Source organism: Oncorhynchus gorbuscha, linkage group LG10 (genome assembly GCF_021184085.1).
Source record: "Oncorhynchus gorbuscha isolate QuinsamMale2020 ecotype Even-year linkage group LG10, OgorEven_v1.0, whole genome shotgun sequence".
Taxonomy (NCBI): Eukaryota; Metazoa; Chordata; class Actinopteri; order Salmoniformes; family Salmonidae; genus Oncorhynchus; species Oncorhynchus gorbuscha.
Window position 1 is genome coordinate 25,494,010 of NC_060182.1, and position 20,536 is coordinate 25,514,545.

Here is a 20,536-nt window from a genome sequence, read left to right on the forward strand (position 1 = left end):
GAGGGAGAGAAGGCAGAGGGATAGAGAGAGAAGGCAGAGGGATAGAGAGAGAAGGCAGAGGGATAGAGAGAGAAGGCAGAGGGATAGAGAGAGAAGGCAGAGGGATAGAGAGAGAAGGCAGAGGGATAGAGAGAGAAGGCAGAGGGATAGAGAGAGAAGGCGGAGGGAGAGAAGGCAGAAGGATAGAGAGAGAAGGCAGAGGGAGAGAAGGCAGAGGGATAGAGAGAGAAGGCAGAGGGAGAGAAGGCAGAGGGATAGAGAGAGAAGGCAGAGGGATAGAGAGAGAAGGCAGAGGGAGAGAAGGCAGAGGGATAGAGAGAGAAGGCAGAGGGAGAGAAGGCCGAGGGATAGAGAGAGAAGGCAGAGGGATAGAGAGAGAAGGCAGAGGGAGAGAAGGCAGAGGGATAGAGAGAGAAGGCAGAGGGATAGAGAGAGAAGGCAGAGGGATAGAGAGAGAAGGCAGAGGGAGAGAAGGCAGAGGGATAGAGAGAGAAGGCAGAGGGAGAGAAGGCAGAGGGAGAGAAGGCAGAGGGAGAGAAGGCAGAGGGATAGAGAGAGAAGGCAGAGGGATAGAGAGAGAAGGCAGAGGGATAGAGAGAGAAGGCAGAGGGATAGAGAGAGAAGGCAGAGGGATAGAGAGAGAAGGCAGAGGGAGAGAAGGCAGAGGGATAGAGAGAGAAGGCAGAGGGAGAGAAGGCAGAGGGAGAGAGAGAGAAGGCAGAGGGATAGAGAGAGAAGGCAGAGGAAGAGAAGGCAGAGGGATAGAGAGAGAAGGCAGAGGGATAGAGAGAGAAGGCAGAGGGATAGAGAGAGAAGGCAGAGGGATAGAGAGAGAAGGCAGAGGGAGAGAAGGCAGAGGGATAGAGAGAGAAGGCAGAGGGATAGAGAGAGAAGGCAGAGGGATAGAGAGAGAAGGCAGAGGGATAGAGAGAGAAGGCAGAGGGAGAGAAGGCAGAGGGATAGAGAGAGAAGGCAGAGGGATAGAGAGAGAAGGCAGAGGGATAGAGAGAGAAGGCAGAGGGAGAGAAGGCAGAGGGATAGAGAGAGAAGGCAGAGGGAGAGAAGGCAGAGGGATAGAGAGAGAAGGCAGAGGGAGAGAAGGCAGAGGGAGAGAAGGCAGAGGGATAGAGAGAGAAGGCAGAGGGATAGAGAGAGAAGGCAGAGGGATAGAGAGAGAAGGCAGAGGGATAGAGAGAGAAGGCAGAGGGAGAGAAGGCAGAGGGATAGAGAGAGAAGGCAGAGGGAGAGAAGGCAGAGGGATAGAGAGAGAAGGCAGAGGGATAGAGAGAGAAGGCAGAGGGAGAGAAGGCAGAGGGATAGAGAGAGAAGGCAGAGGGATAGAGAGAGAAGGCAGAGGGATAGAGAGAGAAGGCAGAGGGATAGAGAGAGAATGCAGAGGGAGAGAAGGCAGAGGGATAGAGAGAGAAGGCAGAGGGATAGAGAGAGAAGGCAGAGGGATAGAGAGAGAAGGCAGAGGAAGAGAAGGCAGAGGGATAGAGAGAGAAGGCAGAGGGATAGAGAGAGAAGGCAGAGGGATAGAGAGAGAAGGCAGAAGGAGAGAAGGCAGAGGGATAGAGAGAGAAGGCAGAGGGATAGAGAGAGAAGGCAGAGGAAGAGAAGGCAGAGGGATAGAGAGAGAAGGCAGAGGAAGAGAAGGCAGAGGGATAGAGAGAGAAGGCAGAGGGAGAGAAGGCAGAGGGATAGAGAGAGAAGGCAGAGGGATAGAGAGAGAAGGCAGAGGGATAGAGAGAGAAGGCAGAGTGATAGAGAGAGAAGGCAGAGGGATAGAGAGAGAAGGCAGAGGGATAGAGAGAGAATGCAGAGGGATAGAGAGAGAAGGCAGAGGGATAGAGAGAGAAGGCAGAGGGATAGAGAGAGAAGGCAGAGGGATAGAGAGAGAAGGCAGAGGGATAGAGAGAGAAGGCAGAGGGAGAGAAGGCAGAGGGATAGAGAGAGAAGGCAGAGGGATAGAGAGAGAAGGCAGAGGAAGAGAAGGCAGAGGGATAGAGAGAGAAGGCAGAGGGATAGAGAGAGAAGGCAGAGGGATAGAGAGAGAAGGCAGAGGGATAGAGAGAGAAGGCAGAGGGATAGAGAGAGAAGGCAGAGGGATAGAGAGAGAAGGCAGAGGGATAGAGAGAGAAGGCAGAGGGAGAGAAGGCAGAGGGATAGAGAGAGAAGGCAGAGGGAGAGAAGGCAGAGGGATAGAAAGAGAAGGAGGACGGAAGAGAGGAGCACAACACTATTAGATGTTGCCCTTGTACTTCCCTCAGCGCTTACAGAGCACAGCAGCAGTGGTGAGTGACCTGTCAAGTCCAGACAGCATTGCCAGGCTTAAGTGGTAATGCTGAGGGTTTAACCCTGACACTGACTTGCACATGACGTGCACGTGTGTGTGTGCCTGTGTCTGTGTCTGTGTGTGTGTGTGAGATAGAGTGATGGAGAGACTTACTTCTTGGAGCTGGTCTGTTTGCCCTGAGCAGCACAGCTGTAGTTGCCGAGCTGCGTTCCGAAGCGTAGCGACACTGCTGTGTCACAGTCATCCACGCTGACCACCGCCACCTTCTCATCAGATGGACCCTGGGCCTGCCCACTCACACTGCGCTTGGGCTGGGGCAGACACAGGAACAGTCAAATTTAACACACACATGCACACATACAAACAGTACACACACAATACACACACAGAACGCACAGAATACACCAAAACATCTTGCTGTACTCTTGCAGCTTGTGCTGATACAAAGACAGAGAGTAAAATGCAGTACACACACAGTGGACTATCAGAGAGAGGGAAGAATATGTGACATAGAAAGAAACATTGACACTGCAAATGGGCTAAGAGGGCAGGGGAACTCACAGACAAACCTGTACACACAGCCATACTGTACTCACATTGTGCGAGGGCTGAGAAAAATGTAGAAGGGGAGAAAATTCTAACAAATGCATGGTATGTGCAGATATTACGGGTTACACACACACACACACACACACACAGGGACTCACCTTGTTGTAGTAGTGGATGTGGACAGTGTGCCAGTTTCCATCGGCCACGCCCCGAGGTAGAAAGGGGCTCACCTGAGTGGACAATTCACCTGGGGACAGACAGGTCAGAGGTCACACTCAAAACCAGGGTTTCGCCTACCATTGTATAGTCGGGGCACACCCACAAAGCCATACACATACATATACAGATAGACACATACCTGTGGAGTACTTGAGCACCACCTGACCCTCTAGGATCTCCAGAGCCAGGAAGTCGTGTTTCTCATTGAAGCGTCCGTTGTAGAAGAGGAGGCCACTGTTCTCCAGAGTGGCAAAACTGTAACACAACCCACAACCATGTTAGGGAGCTGTGAGTAACCCCACCATCACACACACGGTACAGGAGATGCTCTGAACATAGTACAGGATAAGCTGTAGGGTTCACCGCAAATCTCTAATGCAAGTGTACATGAGTATATAGGACATTGTGGTATATAATAAATAAAAGAGCTATGCCTGCTGAGAGGGGCTGGGACGGATCACGTCATGTGTCTTAAAGCTAATGTACCTCTGAGTCATGGGATTTAGTTAGACCTGAGATCACATTTGTGACCACTTCACAATAGCAATCACGTCTGACCAATCAGAACACACCAAGGGGCCACACCAGGTCCCAAGTTGGGCCTCTAGAAGTGGGGGAGGGGACAACGAGGACAGGATAGAGGGTCAAATATAAAAAATAAATGACATGACACATGAAAGAAAGAGCAGGGAATTGAGAAAGGGTCTAAAAAGAAAGATTGAAAGAGAGAGAGAAAGAAAAAGAAAGTCAGTACTCACGTGAGAGAAATGGAGAGGTGGAATCTCTGGCGGAGGCCTCGGAACATGATGAAAGATTTGGGGGGGAAGGAGCGTGCAGTGACAGCGCAGTAGGGCCGCTCATACCCTCCTGCAGGGCACTCACAGCGGAACCCCCCTCCAGACAGCTCCCTGCACGTCCCCCCATTCCTACACACCCCCGGGACACAGCGGCCCTGACGCCTGTCACACTCACACCGTTCACCTGGGAAGGAGAGGGGATGCAGCATGTTACTGTACACATACAGTACCAGTCCAAAGTTTGGACACACCTACTCATTCAAGGGTTTATTTTTATTTTTTATGATTTTCTACATTGTAGAATAATAGTGAAGACATCGAAACTATGAAATAACACATATGGAATCATGTAGCCAAAAAAGTTATGCAAATCAAAATATATTTTATAATTGAGATTCTTCAAAGTAGCCACCCTTTGCCTTGATGACAGCTTTGCACACTCTTGGCATTCTCTCAACCAGCTTCATGAGGTAGTCACCTGGAATGCATTTCAATTAACAGGTGTGCCTTGAAATTAATGTGTAGAATTTCTTTCCTTCTTAATGCATTTGAGCCAATCAGTTGTGTTGTGACAAGGTAGGGGTGGTCTACAGAAGATAGACCTATTTGGTAAAAGACAAAGTCCATAGTATGGCAAGAACAGCTCACATAAGCAAAGAGAAACAACAGTCCATCATTACTTTAAGACAAAAAGGTCAGTCAATGCTGAAAATGTCAAGATCTTTGAAAGTTTATTCAAGTGCAGTCGCAAAAACCATGAAGTGCTATAATGAAACTGGCTCTCATGAGGACCGGCACAGGAAAGGAAGACTCAGAGTTATCTCTGCTGCAGAGGATAAGTTCAATAGAGATACCAGCCTCAGAAATTGCAACCCAAATAAATGCTTCACAGAGTTCAAGTAACAGACACATCTCAACATCAACTGTTCAGAGGGGACTGTGTGAATCAGGGCTTCATGGTAGAATTGCTGCAAAGAAACTGGCTATTTCAGGCTATTTCAGCCACACCCGTTGCTGATAGGTGTATAAAATCGAGCACACAGCCATGCAATCTCCATAGACAAACATTGGCAGTAGAATGGACTTACTGAAGAGCTCAGTGACTTTCAACGTGGCACAGTCATAGGATGCAACCTTCCCAACTAGTCAGTTAATCAAATTTCTGCCCTGTTAGAGCTTCCCCAGTTAACTGTAAGTGCTGTTATTGTGAAGTGGAAACGTCTTGGAACAACAACGGCTGAGCCTCGAAGTGGCCGGCCACACATGCTCACAAAACGGGACCACCAAGTGCAGAAGCACGTTGCGCGTAACACTCTACTGTCCTCGGTTGCAACATTCACTACCGAGTTCCAAACTGCCTCTGGAAGCAACGTCAGGACAAGAACTGTTCGTTGGGAGCTTCATGAAATTGGTTTCCATAGCCGAGCAGCCACAGACCAGCCTAAGATCCCCATGCTGAATGCCAAGCATCAACTGGAGTGGTGTAAAGCTCTCCACCATTAGACCCTGGAGCAGTGGAAACATGTTCTCTGGAGTGATGAATCACGCTTCACCATCTGGCAGTCCGACGGACAAATCTGGGTTTGGTGGATGCCAAGAGAATGCTACATGCTCGAATGAATAGTGCTAACTGTAAAGTTTGGTGGAGGAGGAATAATGGTCTGGGGCTATTTTTCATGGTTCGGGCCCCTTAGTTCCAGTGAAGGGAAATCTTAACTCTACAGTATATAAGGACATTCTAGACGAGTCTGTGCTTTCAACTTTGTGGCAACAGTTTGGGCATTGTTTCAGCATGACAATGCCCCCGTGCACAAAGCGAGGTCCATACAAAAATGGTTTGTCAAGATCGGTGTGGAAGAACTTGACTGGCCTGCACAAAGCCCTGACCTCAACCCCATCAAACACATTTGGGATGAATTGAAACTCCGACTGCAACCCAGGCCTAATCACCCAACATCAGTGTCCAACCTCACTAATGCTCTTGTGGCTGAATGGAAGCAAGTTCCCACAGTAATGTTCCAACATGTAGTGGAAAGCCCTCCCAGAAGAGTGGAGGCTGTTATAGCAGCAAAGGGGGACCAACTCAATATTAATGACCATCATTTTGGAATGATATATACGACAAGCAGGTGTCCACATACTTTTGGTCATGAGTGTATTAAATGTTTCGATGAACCATAGGAATGTATAGAGGACTCATCTTCATATCTGTGCCATTATAGCATCTGTGACAGCATGGGCAGCGCCATTGAGGCTACAACCCATCAGAATCCCCACCCAGTTGACTACTTTAAAATGTCTGAAGCATGGTGGAATCACACAATGGTGCTGCCTATGCTATAACAGTCTTTTGGCCACTAGAGGCTTCTATCATTCTCTATGGGAGAAACCCATAGATTTCCTCAAACAATTCTCTTGCCAGGATTTCTCAAAATATGACTGTAACTGCAAGCAACCCCATTTGAGTGGGCAGTAGTCTCACTAGATGCTTCTATCATTCTCTATGGAATGAACCAACCTTTCCTCATTCTATTCCTTTGCCAGGATTTCTCAAAATATGACTGTCACTGCAGGCAAACCTAGTTGTGTGGGCAGTAGTCTCTGCTCAATGCCCAGCAAATAAAACTATATCACTACAGGCAAAAATATACATATAATCAGACTCAGCAGATTGAGTAAAATACCCAGCTAGAGAGCACCAGCCAGCCTCCCTTTCAATGAGCTGGTGTAAACACAGTGTGGGCATTAACTGCCTTCACCCTGCAGACACTGCTCCTCCAGGCCCCCAGTTTAGAGGCCTGCTGAGGTCCATGGAGACATGCAGATCATGTTAGAGCTGCAGGCCTTTGTATGGCGGGCCTAATGGTGTCTCGTTGGTACAATATTTGTTCAACGTCAAGGCACTACTATGGTGAATGCAGCCAATGGCATGGTTTAAAACAACCACCAAGCTTGGTGGGCGAGACTGCAGAGTGCCTTGGTCTTTTTCTCATGGACAACCACGCTGACACACACACCAACTGACTGACTGTACCCCCTGGTATGATGTGCAGTGTTAAAACATGGTCGGGTTCTGTGTCTAAAAGTATGGAGACTTTAAACGACTTTCACCCCTCCTTCTTCCTCCACCCACACTGCTCACACACACACACACACACACACACACACACACACACACACACACACACACACACACACACACACACACACACACACACACACACACACACACACACACACACACACACACACACACACACACACACACACACACACACACACACACACACACACACATTATACGTTTTGCTAATTGGTAACATATTGTACAAAATGGATGATAGACATCCACAAATCAATGTATGCCATATTAAATGTAACATCATACTAATTGGATTCACCAAGATTTACATTTACTATGTTATGTCTACCACTGAGTTCATGTTGCCCTGGCAAAGAACAGAAGATCCTATTCTTTTCACTTCACTGACTCTCCTATAATTGTTTGGTGTACAACTCTGCGCTCACTCAACACACTGAAGGCCAACTCAAACCGATAGGGAGCACAGTTTAGCTTCTACATTCATATTCTCCACAGACTTACATGGAAATGGAGCAATTACTGGACAAAAGCTTTCCCTAAGATAACAAGACACTTATGCTCCTGTTATAAAAAATGACTCTACATTCTACCGGTGCTTCTCGATTCTCTTTATTCTGGACAAACGGAGCACTATTTCTGCCCTCTTCCCCCCCCCCCTCTCTTTTCTTCTCCACACTCCCTGTCCATCCTGACTTCCCCTTTTCCTCTCTTCCCCCTCTCTCTTTTTCTTCTCCACACTCCCTGTCCATCCTGACTTCCCCTTTTCCTCTCTTCCCCCCTCTCTGTTCCTCTCCACACTCCCTGTCCATCCTGACTTCCCCTTTTCCTCTCCCCCTCTCCTTTCTTCTCCACACTCCCTGTCCATCCTGACTTCCCCTTTTCCTCTCTTCCCCCTCTCTCTCTTTTCTTCTCCACACTCCCTGTCCATCCTGACTTCCCCTTTTCCTCTCTCCCCCCTCTCTGTTCCTCTCCACACTCCCTATCCATCCTGACTTCCCCTTTTCCTCTCTTCCCCCTCTCTCTTTTCTTCTCCACACTCCCTGTCCATCCTGACTTCCCCTTTTCCTCTCTTCCCCCTCTCTCTCTTTTCTTCTCCACACTCCCTGTCCATCCTGACTTCCCCTTTTCCTCTCTTCCCCCTCTCTCTCTTTTCTTCTCCACACTCCCTGTCCATCCTGACTTCCCCTTTTCTCTCTTCCCCCCCCCTCTCTGTTCCTCTCCACACTCCCTGTCCATCCTGACTTCCCCTTCCCCCCCCCCCTCTCTTTTCTTCTCCACACTCCCTGTCCATCCTGACTTCCCCTTTTCCTCTCTTCCCCCTCTCTTTTCTTCTCCACACTCCCTGTCCATCCTGACTTCCCCTTTTCCTCTCTCCCCCCTCTCTGTTCCTCTCCACACTCCCTGTCCATCCTGACTTCCCCTTTTCCTCTCTTCCCCCCTCTCTTTTCTTCTCCACACTCCCTGTCCATCCTGACTTCCCCTTTTCCTCTCTTCCCCCTCTCTTTTCTTCTCCACACTCCCTGTCCATCCTGACTTCCCCTTTTCCTCTCCCCCTCTCTTTTCTTCTCCACACTCCCTGTCCATCCTGACTTCCCCTTTTCTCTCTCCCCCCCTCTCCTTTCTTCTCCACACTCCCTGTCCATCCTGACTTCCCCTTGTCCTCTCTTCCCCCTCTCTCTCTTTTCTTCTCCACACTCCCTGTCCATCCTGACTTCCCCTTTTCCTCTCCCCCTCTCTTTTCTTCTCCACACTCCCTGTCCATCCTGACTTCCCCTTTTCCTCTCTTCCCCTCTCTCTCTTTTCTTCTCCACACTCCCTGTCCATCCTGACTTCCCTTTTCCTCTCCCCCTCTCTCTCTCTTTTCTTCTCCACACTCCCTGTCCATCCTGACTTCCCCTTTTCCTCTCCCCCCTCTCTTTTCTTCTCCACACTCCCTGTCCATCCTGACTTCCCCTTTTCCTCTCTTCCCCCTCTCTCTCTTTTCTTCTCCACACTCCCTGTCCATCCTGACTTCCCCTTTTCCTCTCCCCCCTCTCTTTTCTTCTCCACACTCCCTGTCCATCCTGACTTCCCCTTTTCCTCTCTTCCCCCTCTCTCTCTTTTCTTCTCCACACTCCCTGTCCATCCTGACTTCCCCTTTTCCTCTCTTCCCCCCTCTCTGTTCCTCTCCACACTCCCTGTCCATCCTGACTTCCACTTTTCCTCTCTTCCCCCTCTCTCTTTTCTTCTCCACACTCCCTGTCCATCCTGACTTCCCCTTTTCCTCTCTTCCCCCTCTCTTTTCTTCTCCACACTCCCTGTCCATCCTGACTTCCCCTTTTCCTCTCTTCCCCCTCTCTTTTCTTCTCCACACTCCCTGTCCATCCTGACTTCCCCTTTTCCTCTCCCCCCTCTCTTTTCTTCTCCACACTCCCTGTCCATCCTGACTTCCCCTTTTCCTCTCTTCCCCCCTCTCCTTTCTTCTCCACACTCCCTGTCCATCCTGACTTCCCCTTGTCCTCTCTTCCCCCTCTCTCTCTTTTCTTCTCCACACTCCCTGTCCATCCTGACTTCCCTTTTCCTCTCCCCCTCTCTTTTCTTCTCCACACTCCCTGTCCATCCTGACTTCCCCTTTTCCTCTCTTCCCCCTCTCTCTCTTTTCTTCTCCACACTCCCTGTCCATCCTGACTTCCCCTTTTCCTCTCTTCCCCCTCTCTTTTCTTCTCCACACTCCCTGTCCATCCTGACTTCCCCTTTTCCTCTCTTCCCCCTCTCTCTCTTTTCTTCTCCACACTCCCTGTCCATCCTGACTTCCCCTTTTCCTCTCTTCCCCCTCTCTTTTCTTCTCCACACTCCCTGTCCATCCTGACTTCCCCTTTCCCCCCTCTCTTTTCCTCTCCACACTCCCTGTCCATCCTGACTTCCCCTTTTCCTCTCTTCCCCCTCTCTCTCTTTTCTTCTCCACACTCCCTGTCCATCCTGACTTCCCCTTTTCCTCTCTTCCCCCTCTCTCTTTTCTTCTCCACACTCCCTGTCCATCCTGACTTCCCCTTTTCCTTTCTTCCCCCTCTCTCTCTTTTCTTCTCCACACTCCTTGTCCATCCTGACTTCCCCTTTTCCTCTCTTCCCCCTCTCTCTCTTTTCTTCTCCACACTCCCTGTCCATCCTGACTTCCCCTTTTCCTCTCTTCCCCCTCTCTCTCTTTTCTTCTCCACACTCCCTGTCCATCCTGACTTCCCCTTTTCCTCTCCCCCCTCTCTTTTCTTCTCCACACTCCTTGTCCATCCTGACTTCCCCTTTTCCTCTCCACACTCCCTGTCCATCCTGACTTCCCCTTTTCCTTTCTTCCCCCTCTCTCTCTTTTCTTCTCCACACTCCTTGTCCATCCTGACTTCCCCTTTTCCTCTCTTCCCCCTCTCTCTCTTTTCTTCTCCACACTCCCTGTCCATCCTGACTTCCCCTTTTCCTCTCTTCCCCCTCTCTCTCTTTTCTTCTCCACACTCCCTGTCCATCCTGACTTCCCCTTTTCCTCTCTTCCCCCTCTCTCTCTTTTCTTCTCCACACTCCCTGTCCATCCTGACTTCCCCTTTTCCTCTCCCCCCTCTCTTTTCTTCTCCACACTCCCTGTCCATCCTGACTTCCCCTTTTCCTCTCTTCCTCCCTCGTTCTCTCCATCCCTATGCCTGCACATTGTTAAAACTATCTTCCGATTGCCCGTCATCACTATCTTTGCTTCTTATTTTCTCCTCCCTTCCTCATTCTCTCTGTATCTCGAGCTAATGCATTCACACCCCTTCATTCATGGGATGTTTTATTCATCAAAGCCCTCCATTCCCCTACGGCTCCTCAACCTACCCCTCCTTCCCTCCCACACATGGTACATCCCCAGAGGCCATCTCTCTACCTCCTTCCTTCTCTACCTCCTCTGACTCTTTCGCTCTCTTTTTCTACCTCCTTCCCTCTCTCTCCATCTTTACCGCCTTCCTTCCCTGTTCTCTCTCTCTATAATTCTCTCTCTTTTTCTCTCTCTACCTCCTTACCTCCCTTTCTCTCTGTACATTAGTCCCTCTCTCTCTTTCTCTGCCTAGTTCTCCTCTCTCTGCCTCTGATGCTTCCCTTTCTTCTTCCTAGCTTAGGCCCTCCCACTCCCTTTAGTCCCTCTTTTCCCATGTGGCTCAGTTGGTAGAGCATGGAGCTCAGTTGGTAGAGCATGGAGCTCAGTTGGTAGAGCATGGTGCTCAGTTGGTAGAGCATGGAGCTCAGTTGGTAGAGCATGGAGCTCAGTTGGTAGAGCATGGTGCTCAGTTGGTAGAGCATGGAGCTCAGTTGGTAGAGCATGGAGCTCAGTTGGTAGAGTATGGAGCTCAGTTGGTAGAGCATGGAGCTCAGTTGGTAGAGCATGGTGCTCAGTTGGTAGAGCATGGAGCTCAGTTGGTAGAGCATGGAGCTCAGTTGGTAGAGCATGGTGCTCAGTTGGTAGAGCATGGAGCTCAGTTGGTAGAGCATGGAGCTCAGTTGGTAGAGCATGGAGCTCAGTTGGTAGAGCATGGAGCTCAGTTGGTAGAGCATGGAGCTCAGTTGGTAGAGCATGGAGCTCAGTTGGTAGAGCATGGTGCTCAGTTGTTAGAGCATGGAGCTCAGTTGGTAGAGCATGGAGCTCAGTTGGTAGAGCATGGAGCTCAATTGGTAGAGCATGGAGCTCAGTTGGTAGAGCATGGAGCTCAGTTGGTAGAGCATGGAGCTCAGTTGGTAGAGCATGGAGCTTAGTTGGTAGAGCATGGAGCTCAGTTGGTAGAGCATGGAGCTCAGTTGGTAGAGCATGGAGCTCAGTTGGTAGAGCATGGAGCTCAGTTGGTAGAGCATGGAGCTCAGTTGATAGAGCATGGAGCTCAGTTGGTAGAGCATGGAGCTCAGTTGGTAGAACATGGAGCTCAGTTGGTAGAGCATGGAGCTCAGTTGGTAGAGCATGGAGCTCAGTTGGTAGAGCATGGAGCTCAGTTGGTAGAGTATGGAGCTCAGTTGGTAGAGCATGGAGCTCAGTTGGTAGAGCATGGCTCTCAGTTGGTAGAGTATGGAGCTCAGTTGGTAGAGCATGGAGCTCAGTTGGTAGAGCATGGAGCTCAGTTGGTAGAGCATGGAGCTCAGTTGGTAGAGTATGGAGCTCAGTTGGTAGAGCATGGAGCTCAATTGGTAGAGTATGGAGATCAGTTGGTAGAGCATGGAGCTCAGTTGGTAGAGTATGGAGCTCAGTTGGTAGAGCATGGAGCTCAGTTGGTAGAGCATGGAGCTCAGTTGGTAGAGCATGGAGCTCAGTTGGTAGAGTATGGAGCTCAGTTGGTAGAGCATGGCACTCAGTTGGTAGAGCATGGAGCTCAGTTGGTAGAGCATGGAGCTCAGTTGGTAGAGCATGGCGCTCAGTTGGTAGAGCATGGCACTCAGTTGGTAGAGCATGGAGCTCAGTTGGTAGAGTATGGAGCTCAGTTGGTAGAGCATGGAGCTCAGTTGGTAGAGCATGGCACTCAGTTGGTAGAGCATAGAGCTCAGTTGGTAGAGTATGGAGCTCAGTTGGTAGAGCATGGCACTCAGTTGGTAGAGCATGGCGCTTGCAACATCAGGGTTGTGGGTTCCACGGGGGACCAGTAAGAAAATGTATGCACTCACTGCTATGTCGATCTGGATAAGAACATCTGCTAAATGTAAAATGTACTTTTTGCTCCATCTCTCCCTCTCTATACTCCCCCTCTTTCCTTTATCTATGAATACTCTAAGTAGTTCTCTTTTCTCCATATCTTTTATTATCTCCATGGGAATCATTCCATCTATTGCAGAATCATTATTAAATGCCTGTGTTAGTTCTCTGCAGTCCATTGAAACAACACAGTGACATTTCATACAAACACAGGCAATACAGAAAATCACCAAAACCGTCCTCTCTATTTCCCATCAGTCTCTAGTTTCAATTCAACGTTGCGATCACTTTCTTCATTCCCGTATCTATCTCGCCCTCTTTCTAGCCTTCCCTCTCTCCTTTTGTCTCTAACTTCTCTCTCTGCAAGAGTTTGAACAGCGCTTAAGGCTCCTTCTCACTTCTGAAAGAAAAGTGCTGGTTCACCCCAAGCTTTTTTGATCTGAAATGAAAGAGAATATGAAACACCTCTAACATATTCATGGCATCTATCCTCCATCACTTCCACCATAAGACAGTATTGCAGCTATTCCCAGGGGAAATGAGGAGGGATGGGAAACACAACACTACTCTGTTTCCAGAGACTCACTCACAGGAACAAACACACACATTTCAGACACAGTGAATCAGACATAAGCATACACACACGCATGCACGCACACACACACACACACACACACACACACACACACACACACACACACACACACACACACACACACACACACACACACACACACACACACACACACACACACACACACACACACACACACACACACACACACACACACACACACACACGCACAAACGCACAAACACACGCAGTGACTAAACACCTATTACCTGTGTAGTCTTCTCTGCAGATACAGGTGTAGCCTCCCTCCCTGCGAGCACACACACCTCCGTTGAGGCAGGGGTTGGAGTAACACAGGTTGATCTCCGTCTCGCAGTAGTCCCCAGTGAAGCCTGTGGGGCAGCGGCAGCGCAGCCCGGCGATGGGGTGGATGGGCCGGAACAGGACGGAGGGAGAGGAGATGAAGGGAGCAGAGCTGTTGAAGCGAAGCACCGAGATGCACTTCATGTAGTTCTGACACGGCTCCCGCAGACACACGTTGTCATCGAACGGGAGCACCTGTTTTACAACACACACACACAGTTTCAATTCAGTGGACGGGTTGGGAATAGAGTGAGAGTGAAAGAGAGCGAGTGTGTGTGTGTGTGTGTGTGTGTGTGTGTGTGTGTGTGTGTGTGTGTGTGTGTGTGTGTGTGTGTGTGTGTGTGTGTGTGTGTGTGTGTGTGTGTGTGTGTGTGTGTGTGTGTGTGTGTGTGTGTGTGTGTGTGTGTGTGTGTGTGTGTGTGTGTGTGTGTGCGTGTCCGTCCTCTTGTAAGTGTGTGTGTTCAATGCGTACATCTATGTATCTTGATGCGTAACCACATATGTCTAATGCTATCTGTGTTTCTGAGTTGATCTGTCTGTTCTTCCGCCTCCCGTACCTCCATCTTTGCCAAGGAGGTGAGGTGCGGACGGTTGAGGTAGAGTTGCTCTTCCAGGGCCTCTGAGGGTAAAAAGTTACCCCCGGGCAGCGCAGCGGTGAAACTGACGTTCAGGATGCCCCCTGCCTCGCCGTCCGGCTGGATGTTGAATACAAAAACATCCTCCGGAGGGATGGACAGCACCGCCGACACCCCTTCCAGGAAGTGACCCAGCAGTGGGGACAGGAAGTGCTCCTGGGACATGTTTTGGAGGCGCACCGTCACGCTGCTGCTCAACATGTCCTCTGTGATGATGAGCACTCGTAGAACGCACTGGGCCGAGATACTGTGGACTCCGTCTGAGAGAGAGGGGGAGAGAGGGAGAGGGGGATGGGAGGAGAGAAAGGGGGGTGAGGTTGCTATGTCAATCTGTAGAGATATACATATTTAGGTAGCATGAGCAGCCGTTTTACAAAGTGCAGAATCTTCACACACAAATAGGAAAGGAGAGAGTGAGTGTCGGTGGAGCTACTGAGAGGCAGGAGAGGCAGGAGAGAGTGATGGTCTGTGGAGCTACTGAGAGACAAGAGAGACAGGAGAGAGTGATGGTCTGTGGAGCTACTGAGAGACAGGAGAGGCAGGAGAGAGTGATGGTCTGTGGAGCTACTGAGAGACAAGAGAGGCAGGAGAGAGTGATGGTCTGTGGAGCTACTGAGAGACAAGAGAGGCAGGAGAGAGTGATGGTCTGTGGAGCTACTGAGAGACAGGAGAGGCAGGAGAGAGTGATGGTCTGTGGAGCTACTGAGAGACAGGAGAGGCAGGAGAGAGTGATGGTCTGTGGAGCTACTGAGAGACAAGAGAGACAGGAGAGAGTGATGGTCTGTGGAGCTACTGAGAGACAGGAGAGGCAGGAGAGAGTGATGGTCTGTGGAGCTACTGAGAGACAGGAGAGGCAGGAGAGAGTGATGGTCTGTGGAGCTACTGAGAGGCAGGAGAGAGTGATGGTCTGTGGAGCTACTGAGAGACAGGAGAGAGTGAGTGTCGGTGGAGCTACTGAGAGACAGGAGAGGCAGGAGAGAGTGATGGTCTGTGGAGCTACTGAGAGACAAGAGAGACAGGAGAGAGTGATGGTCTGTGGAGCTACTGAGAGACAGGAGAGGCAGGAGAGAGTGAGTGTCGGTGGAGCTACTGAGAGACAGGAGAGGCAGGAGAGAGTGATGGTCTGTGGAGCTACTGAGAGACAGGAGAGGCAGGAGAGAGTGATGGTCTGTGGAGCTACTGAGAGACAGGAGAGGCAGGAGAGAGTGAGTGTCGGTGGAGCTACTGAGAGACAGGAGAGGCAGGAGAGAGTGATGGTCTGTGGAGCTACTGAGAGACAGGAGAGAGTGATGGTCTGTGGAGCTACTGAGAGACAGGAGAGGCAGGAGAGAGTGATGGTTGGTGGAGCTACTGAGAGACTGGAGAAAGTGAGGGTTGGTGGAGCTACTGAGAGACAGGAGAGAGTGAGTGTCGGTGGAGCTACTGAGAGACAGGAGAGGCAGGAGAGAGTGATGGTCTGTGGAGCTACTGAGAGACAGGAGAGAGTGATGGTCGGAGGAGCTACTGAGAGACAGGAGAGAGTGAGTGTCGGTGGAGCTACTAAGAGACAGGAGAGACAGGAGAGAGTGATGGTCGGTGGAGCTACTGAGAGACAGGAGAGAGTGATGGTCGGTGGAGCTACTGAGAGACAGGAGAGAGTGATGGTCGGTGGAGCTACTGAAAAACAGGAGAGACAGCAGAGAGTGATGGTCGGTGGAGCTACTGAGAGACAGGAGAGACAGCAGAGAGTGATGGTCGGTGGAGCTACTGAGAGACAGGAGAGAGTGAGTGTCGGTGGAGCTACTGAGAGGCAGGAGAGGCAGGAGAGAGTGATGGTCTGTGGAGCTACTGAGAGACAAGAGAGACAGGAGAGAGTGATGGTCTGTGGAGCTACTGAGAGACAGGTGAGGCAGGAGAGAGTGATGGTCTGTGGAGCTACTGAGAGACAGGAGAGGCAGGAGAGAGTGATGGTCTGTGGAGCTACTGAGAGACAAGAGAGACAGGAGAGAGTGATGGTCTGTGGAGCTACTGAGAGACAGGAGAGGCAGGAGAGAGTGATGGTCTGTGGAGCTACTGAGAGACAGGAGAGGCAGGAGAGAGTGATGGTCTGTGGAGCTACTGAGAGGCAGGAGAGAGTGATGGTCTGTGAAGCTAATGAGAGACAGGAGGGGCAAGAGAGAGTGAGTGTCGGTGGAGCTACTGAGAGACAGGAGAGGCAGGAGAGAGTGATGGTCTGTGGAGCTACTGAGTGACAGGAGAGAGTGATGGTCTGTGGAGCTACTGAGAGACAGGAGAGGCAGGAGAGAGTGATGGTTGGTGGAGCTACTGAGAGACTGGAGAAAGTGAGGGTTGGTGGAGCTACTGAGAGACAGGAGAGAGTGAGTGTCGGTGGAGCTACTGAGAGACAGGAGAGAGTGAGTGTCGGTGGAGCTACTGAGAGACAGGAGAGGCAGGAGAGAGTGATGGTCTGTGGAGCTAATTAGAGACAGGAGGGGCAAGAGAGAGTGAGTGTCGGTGGAGCTACTGAGAGACAGGAGAGGCAGGAGAGAGTGATGGTCTGTGGAGCTACTGAGAGACAGGAGAGAGTGATGGTCTGTGGAGCTACTGAGAGACAGGAGAGGCAGGAGAGAGTGATGGTTGGTGGAGCTACTGAGAGACTGGAGAAAGTGAGGGTTGGTGGAGCTACTGAGAGACAGGAGAGAGTGAGTGTCGGTGGAGCTACTGAGAGACAGGAGAGGCAGGAGAGAGTGATGGTCTGTGGAGCTACTGAGAGACAGGAGAGAGTGATGGTCGGAGGAGCTACTGAGAGACAGGAGAGAGTGAGTGTCGGTGGAGCTACTAAGAGACAGGAGAGACAGGAGAGAGTGATGGTCGGTGGAGCTACTGAGAGACAGGAGAGAGTGATGGTCGGTGGAGCTACTGAGAGACAGGAGAGAGTGATGGTCGGTGGAGCTACTGAGAAACAGGAGAGAGTGATGGTCGGTGGAGCTACTGAGAGACAGGAGAGACAGCAGAGAGTGATGGTCGGTGGAGCTACTGAGAGACAGGAGAGACAGCAGAGAGTGATGGTCGGTGGAGCTACTGAGAGACAGGAGAGAGTGAGTGTCGGTGGAGCTACTGAGAGACAGGAGAGAGTGAGGGTTGGTGGAGCTACTGAGAGACAGGAGAGAGTGAGGGTTGGTGGAGCTACTGAGAGACAGGAGAGAGTGAGTGTCGGTGGAGCTACAGAGAGACAGGAGAGGCAGGAGAGAGTGATGGTCTGTGGAGCTACTGAGAGACAGGAGAGGCAGGAGAGAGTGATGGTCTGTGGAGCTACTGAGAGACAGGAGAGAGTGAGGGTTAGTGGAGCTACTGAGAGACAGGAGAGGCAGGAGAGAGTGATGGTCGGTGGAGCTACTGAGAGACAGGAGAAAGTGAGGGTTAGTGGAGCTACTGAGAGACAGGAGAGAGTGATGGTCGGTGGAGCTACTGAGAGGCAGGAGAGAGTGATGGTCTGTGGAGCTACTGAGAGACAGGAGAGGCAGGAGAGAGTGATGGTCTGTGGAGCTACTGAGAGACAGGAGAGAGTGATGGTCTGTGGAGCTACTGAGAGACAGGAGAGGCAGGAGAGAGTGATGGTTGGTGGAGCTACTGAGAGACTGGAGAAAGTGAGGGTTGGTGGAGCTACTGAGAGACAGGAGAGAGTGATGGTCGGTGGAGCTACTGAGAGACAGGAGAGAGTGATGGTCGGTGGAGCTACTGAGAGACAGGAGAGAGTGATGGTCGGTGGAGCTACTGAGAGACAGGAGAGAGTGATGGTCGGTGGAGCTACTGAGAGACAGGAGAGGCAGGAGAGAGTGATGGTCGGTGGAGCTACTGAGAGAAAGGAGAGACAGCAGAGAGTGATGGTCGGTGGAGCTACTGAGAGACAGGAGAGAGTGAGTGTCGGTGGAGCTACTGAGAGACAGGAGAGAGTGAGGGTTGGTGGAGCTACTGAGAGACAGGAGAGAGTGAGGGTTGGTGGAGCTACAGAGAGACAGGAGAGGCAGGAGAGAGTGATGGTCTGTGGAGCTACTGAGAGACAGGAGAGGCAGGAGAGAGTGATGGTCTGTGGAGCTACTGAGAGACAGGAGAGGCAGGAGAGAGTGATGGTCGGTGGAGCTACTGAGAGACAGGAGAGAGTGAGGGTTAGTGGAGCTACTGGGAGACAGGAGAGGCAGGAGAGAGTGATGGTCGGTGGAGCTACTGAGAGACAGGAGAAAGTGAGGGTTAGTGGAGCTACTGAGAGACAGGAGAGGCAGGAGAGAGTGATGGTCGGTGAAGCTACTGAGAGGCAGGAGAGAGTGATGGTCTGTGGAGCTACTGAGAGACAGGAGAGGCAGGAGAGAGTGATGGTCTGTGGAGCTACTGAGAGACAGGAGAGAGTGATGGTCTGTGGAGCTACTGAGAGACAGGAGAGACAGGAGAGAGTGATGGTTGGTGGAGCTACTGAGAGACAGGAGAGAGTGATGGTCGGTGGAGCTACTGAGAGACAGGAGAGAGTGATGGTCGGTGGAGCTACTGAGAGACAGGACAGAGTGAGTGTCGGTGGAGCTACTGAGAGACAGGAGAGAGTGAGGGTTGGTGGAGCTACTGAGAGACAGGAGAGAGTGAGTGTTGGTGGAGCTACTGAGAGACAGGAGAGAGTGAGGGTTGGTGGAGCTACTGAGAGACAGGAGAGAGTGAGGGTTGGTGGAGCTACTGAGAGACAGGAGAGAGTGATGGTTGGTGGAGCTACTGAGAGACAGGAGAGAGTGAGTGTCGGTGGAGCTACAGAGAGACAGGAGAGACAGGAGAGAGTGATGGTCTGTGGAGCTACTGAGAGACAGGAGAGGCAGGAGAGAGTGATGGTCTGTGGAGCTACTGAGAGACAGGAGAGGCAGGAGAGAGTGAGGGTTGGTGGAGCTACTGAGAGACAGGAGAGAGTGAGTGTCGGTGGAGCTACAGAGAGACAGGAGTGGGAGGAGAGAGTGATGGTCGGTGGAGCTACTAAGAGGCAGGATAGAGTGATGGTCTGTGGAGCTACTGAGAGACAGGAGAGAGTGATGGTCGGTGGAGCTACTGAAAGACAGGAGAGAGTGAGGGTTGGTGGAGCTACTGAGAGACAGGAGAGAGTGAGGGTTGGTGGAGCTACTGAGAGACAAGAGAGACAGGAGAGAGTGATGGTCGGTGGAGCTACTGAGAGGCAGGAGAGAGTGATGGTCGGTGGAGCTACTGAGAGACAGGAGAGGCAGGAGAGTGTGAGGGTTGGTGGAGCTACAGAGAGACAGGAGTGGGAGGAGAGAGTGATGGTCGGTGGAGCTACTAAGAGGCAGGAGAGAGTGATGGTCTGTGGAGCTACTGAGAGACAGGAGAGGCAGGAGAGTGTGAGGGTTGGTGGAGCTACTGAGAGGCAGGAGAGAGTGATGGTTGGTGGAGCTACTGAAAGACAGGAGAGAGTGAGGGTTGGTGGAGCTACTGAGAGACAGGAGAGAGTGAGGGTTGGTGGAGCTACTGAGAGACAAGAGAGACAGGAGAGAGTGATGGTCGGTGGAGCTACTGAGAGGCAGGAGAGAGTGATGGTCGGTGGAGCTACTGAGAGACAGGAGAGAGTGATGGTCGGTGGAGCTACTGAGAGGCAGGAGAGAGTGAGGGTTGGTGGAGCTACTGAGAGACAGGAAAGAGTGAGGGTTGGTGGAGCTACTGAGAGACAGGAGAGAGTGAGGGTTGGTGGAGCTACTGAGAGACAAGAGAGACAGGAGAGAGTGATGGTCGGTGGAGCTACTGAGAGGCAGGAGAGAGTGATGGTCGGTGGAGCTACTGAGAGGCAGGAGAGGCAGGAGAGAGTGATGGTCGGTGGAGCTACTGAGAGACAGGAGAGAGTGAGGGTCGGTGGAGCTACTGAGAGACAGGAGAGAGTGAAGGTCGATGGGGCTACTGAGAGACAGGAGAGAGTGAGGGTCGGTGGAGCTACTGAGAGACAAGAGAGACGGGAGAGAGTGAGGGTCGGTGGAGCTACTGAGAGACAAGAGAGACAGGAGAGAGTGAGGGTCGGTGGAGCTACTGAGAGACAAGAGAGACAGGAGAGAGTGAGGGTCGGTGGAGCTACTGAGAGACAAGAGAGACAGGAGAGAGTGAGGGTCGGTGGAGCTACTCTACTGAGAGACAGGAGACAGAATGAGGATGTTGACATTGTGGGGGGAGGGGAGCAGTGGCAGCTGGTTTGATTACAGGATTATGAGGAGGCTGACTCCCTACTGACCTCACACACATTCACACCACACACGCACACACACACCAGGCGCTAATAAATGAACAACCAGGGGGTCGACTAGGATTATCAGAGGAAGGCTCAA

At 51.2% G+C, this 20,536-nt stretch overlaps 1 protein-coding gene across 1 annotated transcript in view; it reads right to left on the reverse strand.

Annotated features, from left to right (window-relative positions):
- The window catches only part of LOC124046854 (cadherin EGF LAG seven-pass G-type receptor 3-like), a 120,744-nt gene that overhangs the window by 92,497 nt on the left and 7,711 nt on the right, over positions 1 to 20,536 (reverse strand). Inside the window, exons 2-7 of the mRNA XM_046367644.1 lie at positions 14,127 to 14,464; positions 13,476 to 13,764; positions 3,823 to 4,045; positions 3,204 to 3,319; positions 3,004 to 3,092; positions 2,450 to 2,607 (exon numbers count right to left, since the gene is read on the reverse strand). Of these exons, the coding sequence (XP_046223600.1) occupies positions 2,450 to 2,607; positions 3,004 to 3,092; positions 3,204 to 3,319; positions 3,823 to 4,045; positions 13,476 to 13,764; positions 14,127 to 14,464 (1,213 nt within the window). The remainder of the gene's footprint in view (positions 1 to 2,449; positions 2,608 to 3,003; positions 3,093 to 3,203; positions 3,320 to 3,822; positions 4,046 to 13,475; positions 13,765 to 14,126; positions 14,465 to 20,536) is intronic.